At 56.5% G+C, this 17,595-nt stretch overlaps 1 protein-coding gene across 1 annotated transcript; it reads right to left on the bottom strand.

Annotated features, from left to right (window-relative positions):
• Nucleotides 1-1,591: 1,591 nt before the first annotated feature.
• Nucleotides 1,592-10,996, bottom strand: DOLPP1 (dolichyldiphosphatase 1). The gene is made up of 8 exons (XM_080820596.1): nucleotides 10,881-10,996; nucleotides 7,261-7,361; nucleotides 6,903-6,987; nucleotides 6,708-6,807; nucleotides 6,382-6,480; nucleotides 5,714-5,842; nucleotides 5,191-5,280; nucleotides 1,592-3,103 (listed from the first exon to the last, which is right to left on the bottom strand). Exons 1-8 carry the CDS (start codon nucleotides 10,954-10,956, stop codon nucleotides 3,067-3,069), a joined length of 717 nt encoding a protein of 238 aa, XP_080676722.1. The 5' UTR covers nucleotides 10,957-10,996; the 3' UTR covers nucleotides 1,592-3,066.
• Between the last annotated feature and the right edge of the window lie 6,599 nt (nucleotides 10,997-17,595).

Here is a 17,595-nt window from a genome sequence, read left to right as displayed (position 1 = left end):
CAAGACAGTGAGGATGGTGTTTTAGGAAGATGCCGAGGAATGGGTTGAAGGGGGCCTGGCTGGGCTGCGGATGAGGGAGCCATGGGTGGAGGCTTCACGGTCTCCAGGGAGGGACCGGTGGGGCCCTGGACCCAGAGTGGCTTGGCAGGTGGCATGAGAGACATTTGAAAGATGTTTATCAAATACGAAGTAGTCAGCTAGGCTTGGGGCCCAGACTGAACGGGACAAGTTGGGCTGCCTGAAGGTGGGGATGGTGGGCAGGGGCAGGGGACTGCCAATGGGGGTGAAGGCAGCGAGTCTACCTGGGACTTAGGGAACCCCCAAAGCTCACTGGACAGCCCCTTTCCTCTCTCCTGCCTGCCGGACTTTTGTCCCACCTGTCCTCCAGCTCGCCTGTTCTCAACTGTGTCCAGTCTGCCTTACACCCACCTTGCTGTTCTTTTCCACTTTTGATTCATTTCAGTATCTGCCAGATCTCACTCTAGTTTCTTGTCCCCTACAGATACTTTCAAGATTGTCTTTTATTCCCTTAAAATAGTAGAACGATTTCGTTTGTGCCTGATCATTCCAGTAATGTCCCAGTATTTACGGGTCTGCCTCCATTACCTGCTTTCTGCTGGTTCCCGGTTACAGCACCACTTCCTTTTGTACCTGGCCATCTCGGTTTGTATTTTGTGCACTGTGATTTAAAAAACTTTTATACACAGGCGTGCCTGGTGGCTCAGTTAGTTAAGCATCTGCTTTTGGCTCAGGTCGTAATTCAGGGTCCTGGGATCGAGCCCCATGTCAGGCTCTGCGCTCAGGGGGGTGTCAGCTTATCTCTCTCCCTCTGCCCCCACTCATGCTCTCTTTCTCTCTAATAAATAAAATCTTCAAAAATTATGTACACAAATAACTGAAGTCCTGGATGAAGTTTCCTCCAGAGATTTGTTTGCTTCTGCCCCGTACCTGGGGTGAGGTCAACGTGACTGAATGTCAAGGTTCTATGGACCCAGCAGGGATCCAAACCCAACCTCCAAGCTCACGGGACGACAGACAGTTCTGGTTCACCCTGACCCTGACTGAAGGTGTGTTCATTCTGCATCTCTGCTGTGTGAATCAAGGAAGGAGAAGCCTCCCTACCATGGGCCAGCCCTTGGGGGTGACCTGTGCCCACGGCACTCCCATGAGGCCTCCAAACACCCAGCTCAGTCTACAGCTGTATCTCCCAAAGCAAGAAACTCACTAAGTTAAACAGGGAGAGGAGGCGGCCGAAGCTTAGGAAGGGCTCGCTTGCCCAGTCCTCAAGGGCTGTCCCATGGAGAGTGAGGCTGAGCGCACAGCCAGAGCCAGCCGGACCACATAGGGGACCACCGAAAGCGGGAACTTGGAACTGAACAGCAGACAGCGAGATCTCCTCAGGCACTGGGGGGCAATGTCACAGAGGCTGTTCAAACCCCAGGTCTGGGGGCTGGAATGGACTAGATGTCTTGGAGAGGCTTATGATTTTATGGTGTTAACCACATTCCTGCCCCTCAGGGTGGCATGTCCCCACGGCCACACCCCGCCCCTGGCTCCTCTTATGAGCTCAGGCAACAAAGGCTCGAGCCGCCCGAGTTCAAGATTTTATTTTAAAACAATAGTAAACAATTTCATTGATTTTTCTTAAATCAAACCACCTCACACTTGGCTTGTCTCAGGCAAAAAGTAAAAAATAAAAATAAGAAAGGAAGGGGAGGATAATGTGGGGACTGACCAACCTTCCCCAGAAATAGGCCCCTGGTCCTGGCGTCTGGAATGGCTTTTGGACACTGTCTTTAACAAAGGAGAAAAGAAAGCACCGAAATATTGTGCTTCAGCAGCAGGTTAGGAACCTCCATAAAGAAAAAGGGTGGTGGGTTAGGGGGTTGTGGAACACAGGTCCCGAGCAGCCTGGTTCAGTTCTAGAAACTTCCAAAGAGTCTGGAAGCATCTCTTCTCCACAACTCCATTCAAGAGTGACTTAAGAGGTCGGGTCCCCTCAGGAGTAGCTGCCCTCCACACTGGACAGGGGGGTCTGTGCAACCACACCCCGGACACAGGCTTAAGGATGCCCGAGCAAGGACCCAGGCTCTCGGGAACAAGAGAGTGTTCAGAGCACACAGAGGGAAGGGGAAGGGAGGAGAGGAGGTGAGGACAGTGACATCAGGCACCCACAGCTCCGGTCCCCTCACCCGGCTCCTGGTTCCTCTGCACTGTTTGGGAGGAGTTGACAACTAACGGCTATGGGAAGGCAGGACAGGAAAAGAGCTGTAAACAGCCTGGGTTCGCTCACCCACATGTGCAGGCTCTTTTGTCAGAAGGGGACCATCGTCTTGGGGACAGGGGACCAGAAAAAGCCCTTGTGGTGCAGGGTCGATAACGGGTAGAGCACAACGATAGCAGCGGCCAGAAGCGCGCTCTCACGGGGCCCTGGCCCCCAGACAAGGAAACACTGAACAAGGTTCTGGAATGGCATTGGTGGCAGGGAGGGCGTGGAGGTGCTCCCCTCCTCCGGGGCCCCCACGCCACCTCTCTGGCCCAGGGAGAGGCGGTGTGTCCCCTGGGCCCCAGGCAAAGGGCCCCCAGGCGGCTGACCTCGGCCCCTCCCTGTACGCAGGGCAACCGCAGCGGACAGGCAGGCTCTTTCGGCCCCATCTCCAAAGCCCGTCTGCCTTTGACAAAACTCAAAAATAAATAGTGTGTATTGTTCACGCCACCCGGATCTCCCGGCCCCGCGACTAGAGGTGCAAGCCCTCCTCCTCTACACCACCCCCCGGTGCCCATGCCGAGGGCACTCTCCGCCCGACCAGGGGCTGGCAGCAGCACAGCGAGGGTCTCCGGCCGTGTGGCCCCCTGGCAGCAGGCCCCCCAGGGTCCTGGGTTGAGGGGCTGCCTCGGCCCTTTGGTCCACCTTGTTCATTAAAATTAAAATAAGAAAAAAAAGGCTCCACTTGGTGACTTGGGTCTGTAGAGGTCTCTGCTTCATCCCTCTGTCTGTCGTTCTTTCCATCCTGCAAGGCATCAAGCAGGCCAGATCTGGAGGCTGGACCCAGCCACACTCACCGGTCACTGCAGTTTTGTTCCCAGCTTACGCTGTCTGTTCCTACAAAGCGGGGGTGGAGGTCACAGGTCAGGATGTTTGGGGGTCAAAAGAGGTGGCCCCTGCCATTCAGTGACCCATGCCCTCAGCTGGCCCCTGCCTATCCACAGTCCCATCAAAATGGGTGACTGCCCACTCCGGTAGCACCCATGATCGACTCAAACTGGGCCAGTCGGAGCTCCCTGCCCTGGGACCGGGGATTTGGAATCCCAGAGAGGATCAGTGTCTCAGGCTGGGCCTTATCCAGATGTCTCAGTTCTGGAACTCAGGAACCCAGCCAAGACGCTGGGTCAGAGGTGGGCCAGGGATGAGAAATGAGGCTAGAGGGACCTGGCTAGAATCCAACAAATGCTGGGGATTAGAGATAAGCCAGCAAAAGCAGGGATCTATTATCACTGACCCAAGAGGATGAAAGACAGCTCTGCACCTGGAGCTCTGTAGGCAAAGGGAGAACTACTGATGGACGTTCTACAGGGGATTTGAGTGTCTGGTTGGGGGAATGGCTATATCCACGATGAGCCCAGCAACCTGAGGGAAGCAGGGACAATCTCCCCCATTTTCTAAGAGAGGCTGACTGAGGCTCAGAAAGGAGAATGAACTGACTTGTCTAGAGTCCCATTTGAAATTCAGAAAAATGGGGCACCTAGGTGGTTCAGTCGGTTAAGTGTCTGCCTTCGGCTCAGGTCATGATCCCAGGGTGCTGGGATCAAGTCCCACATCAGGCTCCCTGCTCAGCAGGGAGCCTGCTTCTCCCTCTCCTTCTGTCTGCTGCTCTGCCTACCTGTGCTCTCTCTCCGTCAAATTAATAAGTAAAATCTTTAAAAAATAATAAAATAAAATACAGAAAACTCACTGCGCCCACACGTCCTGCATGATGTCGCCCCGGCCTCATCCCCTGCTCTGTCCCCTTGTTCCTGGGCTCCAGTCACACCTGCCTCTGTCTGTTCAGTGGACTCATGCAGCTTTGCCCTGCCTTAGAAACTTCGTGGGTGCGGTTCCCTCTGCAAAGAGCACGCTCCCTGCTACCCCCCACTTCATCAGGCCCACTCCTTCTCCACGCTCAGGCCCGCCTCCCCAGAGCAGCCCGCACAACTACCCTGCCCCCTTCCTCCCCAATTAGGATCCTACCATGAGCTCTCAGACCCAGGACACAGACCACACAGACAGGCGCTTCATTCCTCAGGTCCCCCCTGACTGCCATGACCCCCTCCCTCTGCGCTACCCCCCAGCACAGGAGCTGGCCCAGAGCAGGTGCACATGGAAATTCTGGTTGATGAAAGCAGGTGGGGGCCAGCCAGGTGTGGCCAGCTGGGCCTTTTCCATCGATAATGGGATTGCCTGCCCTAACCCCCTCAAATCTCCTTTCCTCATGCATCCAGGGCTTTACCCTTAAGCTCATTAGGATAATTTGGAGCATGAGGCACCAGACACATTTCCCGGATGCTGGAACACTCCGCTGGGGCCTGCCCCAGGGTTCTTCTCACCAGCATGTCAGGAAACCTCCCAGGCTTACTCTGGAGTCTCACCTCACCTCAGCTCCCCCTCTGCACCTGAGGAGAAACCCAGCCTTCCCCATCCCAGTTGGCGCCCCACCCAGGATCTGGGGTGAGTGGAGAGGGACAGTAGAGTCAGGAGGCTCCCAAGCCCAGCTTTGCCCCAACCTGCTATGCATCCACAGGCAGCCCCAACTCCCCGTGCCTCAGTTTACCCATCCGTAGGAGAGTATCTGGACCAAACAACTCCAAGGGATAGCCACATACAGCCACCCTGAGAATCTCGGCCGCCCAGCTGTCTGGCTCTGGGCTACAGAGGCTAAAAGCACAGCTCTGGGCCAGACAGCCGGGCTCCCTGCCCAGCTCCCACACCCACCAACTGCAAGTCCCCAGTCAAGTCACTCCTCCTCCCTTCTCTGAGCCTCAGTTCCTCAGCTGTAAAATGGGGCTCAGGGGAAGGTACAATGAGGTAGTGCAGGAAAAGTGCTGAGGCAAGTGGTTGGCTACTGGGGAGCCCTCCAAAAAGGGGGGACAGTGGCCACTGTGGGGTTCTGCCCCACTGAGCCAGGACCCCGTGACTGTTGGCACCTAACTCACCTGGCTTCTGCCCGGGTTACCGTGTACTCAAACCAGAGTACGTTGGGGATGAGGCTTGTGTCTCGGATTAGGAAGAACTCAGAGATAGGCCTGGAGAAACAGACATCCAGAAAGCCAGGACCGCATCAGGGCACAAGCCTGCCACCAAGTCAAACTACCCTCCCCCAGTGCCCAGGGCTGGCAATGCACCCTCCCCCACTGTTCAGAGTCTCTGCCCGGCCTGTGACCCAGGAGCCACTGAGAGACCCAGACGTGTCACCTGTGTGACACTCAGGCCGGGGTGCTGCCCCACGGTACACACAGCCCAGCAGGACTCGGGCTGCTTCCCAAGTCCCTGAGAGCTACGATGTAGAGGACGGCCCCTTGGCTTCTGGGCCTGAAGAAACACCAGAGGGAGGAGGATGCCAGGCAAGTAGGGCCTGCAGCCCATGCCCTCCGAAAAGGGGGACACGAGGGCCCTCCCAGGGTGCTGGAGGCCGGGGGCAGAGGCAGGTGGAGCAGTCACGGGGCAGGAGGCAGTTACCAGGCTGCTATCCTAGGGAACAGCGGGGTGAGGACCTCCTGGGTGAAGGCGAACCAGGCGACGGCCATGAGGCTCCCAGCAATGCCCCCATAGAGCACCTGGCTCCAGGTGTGGTACAGCAGGTAGACCCTGGGCCAAGGACAGAGGGAAGTTCATGAGACCCAGCTGGGCACGGGCCTGCACGATCCACCCATGCCCAAGCACTGGCTTCCCCGGAACTTGCGTGTGCACGCAGGGAGACACACGCAGATAGGACAGACTTCTGTGAACACACAGCCTCCAATCTACTTCCAGAAGGAGCTGCTCCTTCCAGCAGTGGCTCCCCCAACCACAGAGGGGAAGGGATGGTTTGGCTGGGATGTGCCTCCCTTCTGTCCAGCCTTCAGCTCTGAGTCTGTCTGCACGAAGCTCCTCCAGGACACTGGGAACAGATGGCCGATGTGTGCAGGTGTCCCCAGAACCGTGGGCTCGGCCAGGAGGAGAGAGAAGGACCAGGCTGGAAGGGGGAGCGGAGCCCTAGCCCTTAAAAATGAGAGGCCTGGGACCCCTTTCCCAGGCCTGCTCTACAGGCTCTGGGACTTGGGTCCATGGGGAGGTCCAACAGGGACCACAAATGCAGCAAGACCCCGGGGGGCAGGGTTGGGGTGGGGCTCTCCGCCCCTCCATACCTGCTATAGGAGACTAGAAAGGCCGCAGCGAGGAGACCCAGGGAAAGCACATGCCTCCATAGCAAGTCCAGGAACCTGGCGTTGTTTGTTTGGTGCATTCTGGGAAAACAGGCCCGTCAGATGGCCTCGGCCCACAGCCTGGAGCCCAGGCCTCCCAGACAGCCCCGGTCCCATCCAAATGCTGCCTGAGCACCTTCTCCTTGGCTGCAGCTCCTCCCACCCCCAAGAGGCCAAGCCCCAAGGATGTCCAAAGAGCTAAGAGCGAGTCCCTGGCAGAGGTCAGCCTGGGCCGGTTCGGGGCCCCTCCGGCCAGGGCAGAATCTCACCTTAAATACAGGAAGAGGAAGGAATAGACAGAGAAGAACCACATGAACTGGGAATGGCTGGAGGGCATCCCGTACTTGGTGCCCACTGCCATGTGGGGGCCTGGGAGAGAGAGAACACAGCAGGATGGGGGGATGCGGGCCTCCCGGTCACATCCCGACCAGGGGACCCCCCCGACCCCACGGCCCAGACCCCACCTCCACAGGGCCGTGGCTCCTGGATGACGTGTTTGATCAGCCAGTTGACCCCCTCGTTCAGTGCCAGGCCCCCGAGGAACGAAATCTGCCGGGAAGATGTGCAGTCAGCTGGGCCTCTGTGTGCCTGCTGGCCGCCACCCAGGCCCAAAGACTGTGGCAGCTGCCTGACCCTCCCCGCCCAACTAGCGAACAGCCTGAACCGGCTGGGAAGCTCCACCCAAGAAAAGTGGAGGCCGGGAAAGGAGAGCAAAGCACCTGGGATGAAGAGCTGTGCCCGCAGCACCCACCCCACGCCCCCCCCCCAGCATGGGGGCACCAAAGGAGCAGTGGAGGGACGGGCAGGGACAGACTTACTCACCGTGTGCAGCTCCCGCTTGAATATGATGAGGGTCACGAAACCAACAATGACGAAGACAGGGCTGAGGCTCAGGTAGGCAAGGAGGTGGCCAGAGAGATCACCTGGGGTGGAGCAGGGGGAGGGGTGGGTGCAGGGAGAACAGGATGAGGACAGAGCACCACAATCACAAGAGGGGCAACACCCAGCAACTCAAGTGGGGCCTGAGCCAGAAAGGAGGCCCCAGGAGGGCCCAAAGGGCAGGACCAGGCAGCTGTGGCTGCCTCGGTCTACCAGGTGACCACACCAACTCAGCCATGGGCACGACAGACCAGTGTCCAATCACTGAGCCCTCATGTGCATAGATCGTAAGTTTAAAGCTGGTGCCTTCGCTGGCCCCATTCTGTAAAGGAAGAAACTCAGTCCCACAGGGGTTGTGTGACTTGCCCAAGGACACACAGCCAGAAGGAGGTGGGGTCTGACCTAAAATTCAACTCTCTAGCCTGGTTCAGGTAGTAAGCCCATCACCCTGACAAAGCAGGAATTTGAACCTGGCCTGGCCTGACCTTCGAGGCCAGGTCCCGGAGGAGGAGGCAGGCCAGCAGGCACATGGGCGCCTCTGGAACACAGCGCTGCGCTGAGGCTCCCCCCGCCAAGCCCTGGGCCTCCAAAGGAACCTGGAAATCTCTGGACCCTGTAGAAAGAGTCTGTCAGGGACCAAGCGAGGGGAGGGGAGAGGCTGCTTTCGCCAATACGGTAGCCTCTCCAGTGGCAAGACCTTGGCTACCTATGACCTGTTTTTACCCTCTTTACAGGCCCAGAAAGGAGGCTGTGCGGGAATCAGGAGCCCCTTTGAGAGCTGAGGACATGGAAGCCAAGAGACAAGAGCCACGTTCCCTCTCGGTCAAGGGCAGGGCTGACACAGAGTCCAAAGACTGCCCTCACCATTAGAGACAGAGCGGCTGAGGGGCCGCTCTCAGGTCAGAGGGCATGCATGCCTCATGCATGCATGCCCTTCAGTTCCTGAGCCAGTGAGAAGGGCACCCATGTCCTACAGCGCTGGGAGCTTTGATGCAGCAAGGCCCATGAGACCAGCTCAGCCCCTAGCACTCAGGGTGCTTCCATGCTGGGAGAACTCAGCATGGGAAACGGCCCACACCACCGGCCTGGCCTCACACAGGAAAGTATCCATGCAGGGCTGAGCCCAGAGTCCAGGTCACACACCTGGCCTCGCTCACATCTACGCACAGTAGGACTGGCTGGCAGAACCGGCATGAGGGAAGGGCCCTGCAACCTAGGTGCGAGGGCCGCCGCTGCCCCGGGCCCACTGGGTGACACTGGGTGAGGCCCTCCATCTCCTCATCCATGTGATGGCCTCGTCCCTTCCAGCTCTGAGACTCTGGGTTTCTCGGCTGCCCAACTGATGCCCCAAGCACCGGGTTGTAAGGACAGGGAGTAGTTGGTGCCCCCAAACCTTTGACTATCTCCGCAGCCTGTCACCCAGCCAACGCTACCCTTAGGTCTTCCTGCAGATGCTACAGACACTCTGGCCTCATCACTCTCTGATCTTAGCCGCTGTGTGGTTCCCTCTGCCCTTGGGATGAATCCCACTTCAGCCCAGCTCATCAGGCCCCGCACAGACCCGCCCCTGCTTCCCTCCCACCTCTGTTTCAGTCCCCAGGAACAGAACTCAGAGCATTCCCTGAATGCTCCCTGCCCTGTCCCACTTCTGGACCTTGGCACACCCAGGCTCCCCCAACTGAAATGCTGTCCGTGTTAATGCAACATTAATAAACGAAGTAGCCACCACAGTGGGGGGGGGGGGGACACGTTCCTGCCAACGCAGAGCTCTCAGTCTATGGGGGAATCTGTAACCAGGGCATGGCTCATGATACACTCGCTAGTGTAGCTATGGGGCCAGTATCTGTCACTCTCTCTACACGTTAGGCTCCAGGAGAGCTGGGACGGGGTCTCTACATCCTGCCCAATCTCCCAAGCCCAGCACAGCCCCTGGCACTTACCCAGGCTCAAAAACAATGCTACGTGAGTAGAGAAGGGACGAAGGAAGCAAGGATCAGCGTGGTGAGGGCACAAAAGGGGCTACGGAAGAGTGAGCAACGGACTAGACCTCGAACGAGGCCCCCAGGTTCACCCAGCTCCCTCCTCCAGGCACTCACAGTCCCTGCAAAAGGTCCCTTGTCACAGCCTGTGTCATGCTGCTCCCGAACGCCAGGTTCCTTCTTCTGGTTTGTGAGCACTCGGAGAAGCTACTCTGAGGCCACGGAAAGGAAATATGAAAGCACTGAGGCCTTCAAGCCCCTTCCCCTCTCCAGGCCTTGGTTTCCCTCCTGTCAGGAGCGAGCCTCCTGAAAAGCGGGTGTTTTTTTTTTTTTTCACAGTCCATAGGACAGAGAAGGTACGGGCCTGTTCACCATTCTAAACCAGACCTAGCCCAGGGCCTAGCACTCGGGAGGTGCTCGGTGAATACTGGCTGAATGAATGAGGTATAAATGGTGGGTAGGCAGGCAGGCAGGCAGGGCACAGGCCTGGCAGGGCTACCCCACCCCCAATATAACCGAGAACACCTAGGGTCAAAGTTCTGAGCATCCAGCCCTGAAGCCCTCATCGGGGCCGAGTACTCCTATCTCTGCGCTCGAGAGCAGCGTGCGCAGGCCTTTCTTGGGGTCACCAGGGCTCAATGAGAGGCCCCCAGCCTCACCCAACACCCAGTCATCCTACTCAGGGAGGGTGGGGTGGGCTTGAGACGGTCCTAGAAAGGTGAGATGATATTCACGGCAGTTATATACTGAAAGTTTACTGTGTGCCAGGTATCGCACTCAGCATTTCTCACATCACCACTAGAAGGAAGACACTGTGATCAGTCCCACTTTAGAGACGAACTAACCGAGGCACAGAGAGGTGAAGTCATTAGCTCCAGGCCTCAGCCTGAACTGGAGCCCAGTTACTTCTGACCCTAAGGCCCAAGATCTGCACCACTCTACTAGCCTCCGCAAGGGTCGCTACCTCTCAGCTGGAAAAACCTGCACTTCTAGAGACGTATCTGATTGGGAAACTCCAGAAGTCAGATCCCAGGGGCTTCCAGTCCCCTAACCCGGCCCCCTCTGTTGTGGGGCAGTGCCCTACTCAGGGCGTGGCACAAGTACTCAAACAACGAATAGCTTCCCGGCCTCGGTTTGCACACTCCCAGCAGTGGGGAGCTCTCTGCAGCCCCAAAACGCTGTCTGAGGGAAAGAGGCACTCCCTGCACGCCGAGGAGGGAGTCTGGCCTCTCGGCCTCCAGGGAGGGCAGGGAAGAAGGCCCCAGGTCCAGGCCGGTCATCCATTCCCGCCTCACGCAGACCCCAGCCCCATTACAGCCCACCCGCGTCCCCGGACCCGGGGGAGCGGCCCGGCCGCGCAGCCGCAGAGTGCGCGAACGAGCCGCTCACAATTTCGCCCAGCTCATCGCCGCACCACTGCGCCTGCGCGGCGCGCGCGCCGGCCGAGCCCCTCCAAGGCTCACTATTTGACAGTTCCCACCCGGGTCCCCCGGCGCCCCCTCCGCGGGCTGGCGCGGGCCGGAGCGCCTGGGGCTGACGGGCCGACCCCAGGAAGGCGTCCTCCGAGGCGGGGCCGCCTTTTACCTGTAGGATATTCGACGTGGGTGAGGGTCACCGGCCGCCATGAAGCGGGGAGCGAGCACTGTCCGTCCGCTGCCATCTTACCCGGAGACCGGGCTTCGCCGAGCAGCCAATGGGGAGCCAGGGGGGCGGTGGTCCTGACCTATCACGCCGGGGAGGCGCCGCGTGCCCAATCGGAGGCCGATACAGGTAGCGGCGCAGCCATTTAGCGTGCCGGTCCTGAGGCTGACCCGAGCGGCGAATCAGAGAGCGGGGCCCCGGAGCATGCGAGCCGCCCGAGCCGGCGTCCAATCCAGGACGAGCACAGGTAGGACCCTGGCCAATCAGAAAAGAGGAGGGTTCCAGCGCACAACCGAGAGCAGAACAGCCAATCACAAGGTGAAGCGGGCTCACAGTGTGAGCAGGGCGGGCCAATCAGGCGCTAGCGTGGGGGGCGTGTTGAAGTTTGGTGGGAGCTTTGGTTTGGCTGGGACTTATGCGGAGTGGAGGCTTCCTCGGTACCCCAAGCCCCGGCCGGGTTGGCGGGAGCTGGGCTGCCGTCAGGACGCACGCTCGAAGCGGGGAGGCAGCCTCAGCTCGTTGGGATCTGAGCCGACCCACTTTTAGTTATGAGTAAACTGAGGCCGAAGACCCGTGTACTGACCGGCGACGGGCCAGGTCCCACAAAGCCAACAGCCCCGTGGTAGAAGGATGTGGGGCGGCGGATGGAGCTGCCCGGGCGGGGCGCTGTCGCTGCCCTAAATGCTTTACAGAATCGAGGCTTAACTCAAGTTGAGAAAGACTCCTTCCTTCTTTCATTGAATTAACAAAGATGTTTTGATTCAGCCACATTTGGGGAGCATTTTAAACAAGAAGCCGGTGTTCCACCTACGCCTCGGTTTCCCCGAAACAGTCCTCTCGGTGGCCACAGGGCCACACCTTCCCACGCACCTCCCCGTCTCCTGCCCCCCGTCTCTCAGGCTGGATTGAATTACTCAGCCCAGCCAGGATGCCCAGCCCCTCTTGTCTCCCAGACTTGACACTGGCTGTTCTGCCTGGAAAGCATCTCCCCTCCTGCCTCACTTTGCCTGGCTCAGGTGTCTGCCCCAAGTCTGGCTCAGGTGTCTCTTCTCACTTAGAGGTTTCCATGGCCAGGTGAGAGGCCTCCACTGGGTTCCCGGTTGTGTCTCCTCTTCTACCTCAGCGCTGACCACCCTGGACCATTACTGGTTCCTTGTCAGTCTCCCAATAAGCAGTGGTTCTCTGACTTCTTGCCGCACCAAGATCAGCTGTACAAATGCAGGTTCCTAGGTCCCACCGGGGCCTGGGTTGCTTCAGTAAATCTGAGTCAGAGCCGTGGAGTCTGCATTTCTTTGTGCTCTGGAGCTTCTGATAAAAGTAGGTCCAGCCACATGGAGAAGCTTGGGCAACATGAAGACAGGGCCTGGGGGCCCCTGGGTCGCTCAGTCGGTTAACCACCTGCCCTCTGCTGGGGTCATGATCCCGGAGTTCCAGGATCGAGCCCACATGGGACTCCCTGCTCATTGGGGAATCGGCTTCTCCCTCTGCCCCTCGCCCCGCTCTCGTGTGCGCACACGCCCTCTTTCAAATAAATAAATAAAATCTTAAAAAAAAAAAAAAAACAAAACCCAGGCCCGTTACGGGGTTGAGGCTGGCCCAGACTAGTGCTAGAACGAGTGCTGAGTAAGTATACTGCTTAAGTCCCTGTGAGAAGTGAGAATAAAGCAGAGGGTTTCACCGCCCAAAGTGGCTCACCCTGCTGCGACCTTGGGAGCCGCAACCATGGGATTGGGCTGAGGAGTCGGGGTGGAGGGGGATGGTGGGGACTCAACCCACCAGCGAGCCAGGAGGGCCCCCGGGCCCTCTCAGCTGTTCTCAGCTCCCACCCAGCCCAGCCTGGGCTTGTGTGGGTCAGCTGGCTCCCTCTCCCTGTCACCCGCGCTCAGCTCCCTCAGGCACTGCCATTATTAGCCTGTGAGAAGCAGGAGGTGTGAGGAGGGGGCTGTGAGTTTCCCAGAATAATTCCCTGGCACAGGGCATCCATCCTGAGCCCGGCTACTTTGCCCCTCCCTGGCTGGCAGCCGTTTCACTGATGAGCAAAGAGGCCTAGAGATGCAGAGCCCCTGAAACCCAAGCCTGTCTGACGCCAGAGCCCTCTCACCTCAGGGAGAGTGTTGTGGAGGAAGTGACAAGGACAGGGGACTATAAAATGGGAGGGCGTTCTCCCGAGTGGGATTTTCCTGGCAGAGGGAACAGCATAAGCAAGTGTCCTGACCCCAGAGCGTGGCGGGGTGGAAAGGGCAAGAGAGAGGGAGAGGGGACAGGTGCGGGGGAAGGAGGGCCGGCAGGAGCCTGGCCATCCCAAACTTTGAGGGTCTCCACCGGTGGTGAGGACAAAGTGGAGCTCTGAAGGGTGGGTTGGATATTTGGTTGGGCTTTGCTTCTCAAAAAAAAAAAAAATCAAAATATAACATTCATATAGGAAATTCCAAAAATCGGGTGTGCACAAGTTGAGGACGTTTCACAAACTAAGCCCATCTATGTGAGCAGCCCCCAGACCAACAAGCAGGACCCAAGGAGCCCCGGACACCCTGTTTTGTCACCCTCTGGTGACCACCATCCCAATTTCTAACACCCTGCATTAGGCGGATCTGAATTTTGTACTTTCTATAAGTGGAATCCTACAGTAGGTACTTTTTGCCTGGGTCTTCCTTCACTAGCATTGTGTTTGTGATCCGCGCTGTGGCCCGTAGTTCTAATGTGTTCACTCCCGCTGTGCAGCATTCCCTGGTGTGAACACAGCACACACCACAGTTTATTTTCCACTGGATTCTCAGTGGATATTTAGGGTGTTTCTGGGCTTGGGGCATTATGAACAGTGCTGCTCAGAACACTGTGCATAGCTTTGGGGTACCAGTTAGGACATTTCTCATGGAGATGTGCCTGGGAGCCAAAGCAGGTCCCTGAGATGGCAGAGACGACAGGTCCGGCCTGTCAAGCAAGCAGACAAGAGGCTGGGCAGCGCAGAGATGCCTGCTGCGAGGAGCCCCCCGGGAGGCTGCAGGAACCACCTGCCTCCTCCCTGAGCTGAGAGGTGGGACCAGCAAACTGGCAGGTGCCCCACTCTTAGTCTCTTGCACAATCGTCACGACAGCAAGGCAGCGCTGAATGCTCCCAGTTTATAGCTGAGGACAAGTGAGACTCCTGACTGCCCCCCATTTGCCAGGGCATCGTACCCCACCTGCACTTGTTTGTGCTCAAAGTTCTTTAGGAAACTCCCCATCTCTGAGCCTGTCTCCCCAAAATGTGTCTGCTGCCGCCCACTGGATGAGAGGTTCATTCGTTCACTTTAGACCCAGAGTTCCCAGCCAATGCCAGACCAGGAATGGGCGTCAGGGATGAAGAGTGAACGTGACCAGTGCTGTGCCACCCTCAGGGAATGCCTGGCTCTTGATCTCAGGGTGGTGAGTTCGAGTCCCATGTGTGGTGTACAGTTTACTCAAAATTGCAAAAAAAAAAAAAAAAGACCCATGGCCTCAAACTAGAAGTGACATTTTGGTTGAGAGGACCCATTCTAGAAGTGACATTTTGGCTTTAAAACCTCTGGAAGGAGCCATTTATTATCTGTCTCCAAGAGCAGAAGATTCTAGAAGCCAGGGTCTGGAGTTACAAGCACCAGGGTGCCAAGTCCTCGAGACAAATCGTCTGGCTCATCTCTTGTGCTGGTGGCATTTTCTGATTTCCGTGGTGTAAGTACCCTCTCCTGTGGCCACTTTCAAGCTACCACTGGGACGTTCCTGAATGGAGAGTGGACGTGCCTGCCACACAAGCAGCTCTCACATCCGCCACTGCCTGTACAGCTGGAGGAGAGCTTGGCACACAGCAGGTGCACCGTAAATACTCGGAGAACAAGTGAATGTCCTGTCCCATTTGCGTGTACATACAGGAGCCACTTGTGCTGTAATTCAAACTACTGTTTTCTGAGCGCTTGGTGTGAACCACATTGTGAACCCAAAAGCACTCCGAGATCTCGCCCTCCACACCCCTCCTCATGCTGTGCAAGCATCAGTCTCCTGTAAAAGAAGCCCGGAGGCTGATCAGGACCTGATGTAAATACAAACAACTCCAGGAGAAGGACAGAGGGCATGGCTTCAGGAGACCCGGGCATCCATCCCGGGGACGGCCACGGACTCACTGTCTGCACTGGGGTGGTCACCCCTCCCCTTGTGATCTCCCCTTGGATCAACAAGGGGTTTGGAACCTGTTCTCCACCACTGTGTAAGGAGCCAGCCCAAAACGTAGTACCGTAAAACCATCACCATTTTATTGCTCAAGATGGGCGAATTTGGCTGGGCTCAGCTGGGCAGTTCTGCTGGGGTCACTACTGGGCCTGTGTGGTCCAAGCAGCCTCCTCCAAGTCTGGGAGTTAGCTGGGGCTGCTGGCCAGGGCCCACGCTGTCCTCCACGTGGCCTCCCAAGCAGAGGAGCCCCGGCCTCCTTCATGGCAGCTGCTACCTTCCAAGAGGGCAAGCCCCAGAGCTCCTGCGCTCAAATCTCTGCCTGCATCATGTTGCTCTTGTCCCACTGGCCAAAGTAGGTCATGCGGCTGAGCCCAGAGCTGATGTAGGCAAGGCCCATACAAGGACACGGATTCCAAAAGGCATGGTTTGTGGGGACCATGATTCTTAGTCTGCTGTCCGCCACGGAAACGGACCAGCGTTCCCCTCGGCCTTCCCAGCTCTGGTCTCTGGGATCCTGAGCTTCCTGGGACATCTTACGCTGGGGAGGAAGTGCTCGAAGACTGATCGGGGCAGGGGGTGTCGAAAAGACCCGGGAGCCAGCTCAAAGGTGCTCCTGGTGGTCAATTTTGTGACCATTTGAGCATCTCCAGAATGACTGCAAGTGACTGTAAGTTACCAAATAAGTCAAAACTCATGAATCCATACTGGTGTGCAAAAAGGAAGGGGGAAAACTCACTGCAGAATGCTGCTGAGTAACCGAAAAATAGAATACTAAGACGTGCGGTAAAATGGACGGATCTCAAAAATGTTCTATATAAAGGTTCTATATAAAGAAGCCTAGCACAAAAGACCACACGCTTGATTCCATTTACAGAAATGCCCAGGAAAGGCAAGTGGAGAGAGAACATAAATGGGTGGGGTCCCGGAGGCCGGGGAATTTCCTGCAAATGGGCACAAAGGGTCTTTTTGGGGTGATGGGACTATTCTAAAATTATATTCTGATTACAGTTACCCACCTCTGTAAATTTACTTTAAAAAATAATTAAATTTGGGACATCTGAGTGGCTCAGTTGGTTGAGCATCCGACTCAATCTCAGCTCAGGTCTCGATCTCAGGTCACGAGTTCGAACCCCACTTGGACTCCATGTGGGGGTGGAGCCTACTTAAAAATTTTTTTTTAATATATATTAATTTTTTTAAAAAGGTTTTATTTATTTCACAGAGTGAAACACAGTGAGAGAAAGAACACAAGCAGGGAGAGTGGGAGAGGGAGAAGCAGGCTTCCCTCGGAGCAGGGAGCCTGATACGGGGCTGGATCCCAGGATCCCGGGATCATGACCTGAGCCGAAGGCAGACACCCAGCGACTCACCCAGGTGCCCCTAAATATATATACAAATTTTTAAAAATAAAAAATAATTGAAGCAAGTGCACTTTGTAGCATATAAATTGTACCTTAATAAAACCGTTGAATGCAAACTTATTTGCCAGCATTGGAGGTAAGGATCAGGTCCTCACTCGAGTCAGCAACAGGAACAGGAAAAGAAAGCATCTGTCCTCTTCTTCAGGTGGAACAAAGGCCACCTCCAGTCCATCAGGAAAAGCTTTTTTTCAGAACCCTAGCAGATAATAGTTACCAATAATATTTTCCTAGGCATGATTATGGCGTTATGGTTATGCCAGAAAGCCCCACACTCTGAGATGTTTTATTTTATTAAGTTTTTATTTATTTATTTGACAGAGAGATCACAAGTAGGCAGAGAGGCAGGCAGAGAGGGGGAAGCAGGCTCCCCGTTGAGCAGAGAGCCCAACGCAGGGCTTGATCCCAGGACCCTGAGATCATGACCTGAGCCGAAGGCAGAAGCTTAACCCACTGAGCCACCCAGGTGCCCTGAAATGTTTTAGAGAAGTATTTACATGATGTAAATATGGCAAAATGTAAATGAATGATTCAAGGTGTTGGTTTGATGGGCGTCCTTTCTAGGATTTTCCTTTTAACTTTGCTGTACACTTAAAATTTTCAAAGTGAAGGTTTTTTTTGAGTGCCTTTCCTATAAACCTCCCGAGGTCTGACTGTGAAAACACCCGATCTAGCCAGCTTGGATGTGGTCCATTCCTACCCATTCCAGCCTTTGGCCCCCTCTCTACAGTGACTGAACCTGAGCCTGCCCCCCGTCCCCACAGCTGGGCCAACACCTGTATCTTCTAGATATGGACTCTGGGGCCCAGAGAGGAGACATTACCCAGATGCTGCCTGAACTGGATCCACACCCAGGCTGCCCCCATCTGTGCCCTTAAGCACTGTGCTGACACTCCCCCACTTGGTCCCCCAAACCTGGGCGCCCTCCCTGCTTTGGGACCCACTGACCCTGCCAGGCTGCCACGTGGCCCCAAGGGGGCTCAGAGCCCCCACCAAACTTCCCTCCACCTTTGCCCTCTTGGAAACTCCACCCACTGCACCCCAAAGAGCGAGTCCCCA

The sequence above is a fragment of the Martes martes genome, assembly GCF_963455335.1.
Source record: "Martes martes genome assembly, chromosome: 12".
In the NCBI taxonomy this organism is placed as follows: domain Eukaryota; kingdom Metazoa; phylum Chordata; class Mammalia; order Carnivora; family Mustelidae; genus Martes; species Martes martes.
Note: the sequence above shows the minus strand (reverse complement) of the source record. Positions and strands in the feature narration are given on the sequence as shown.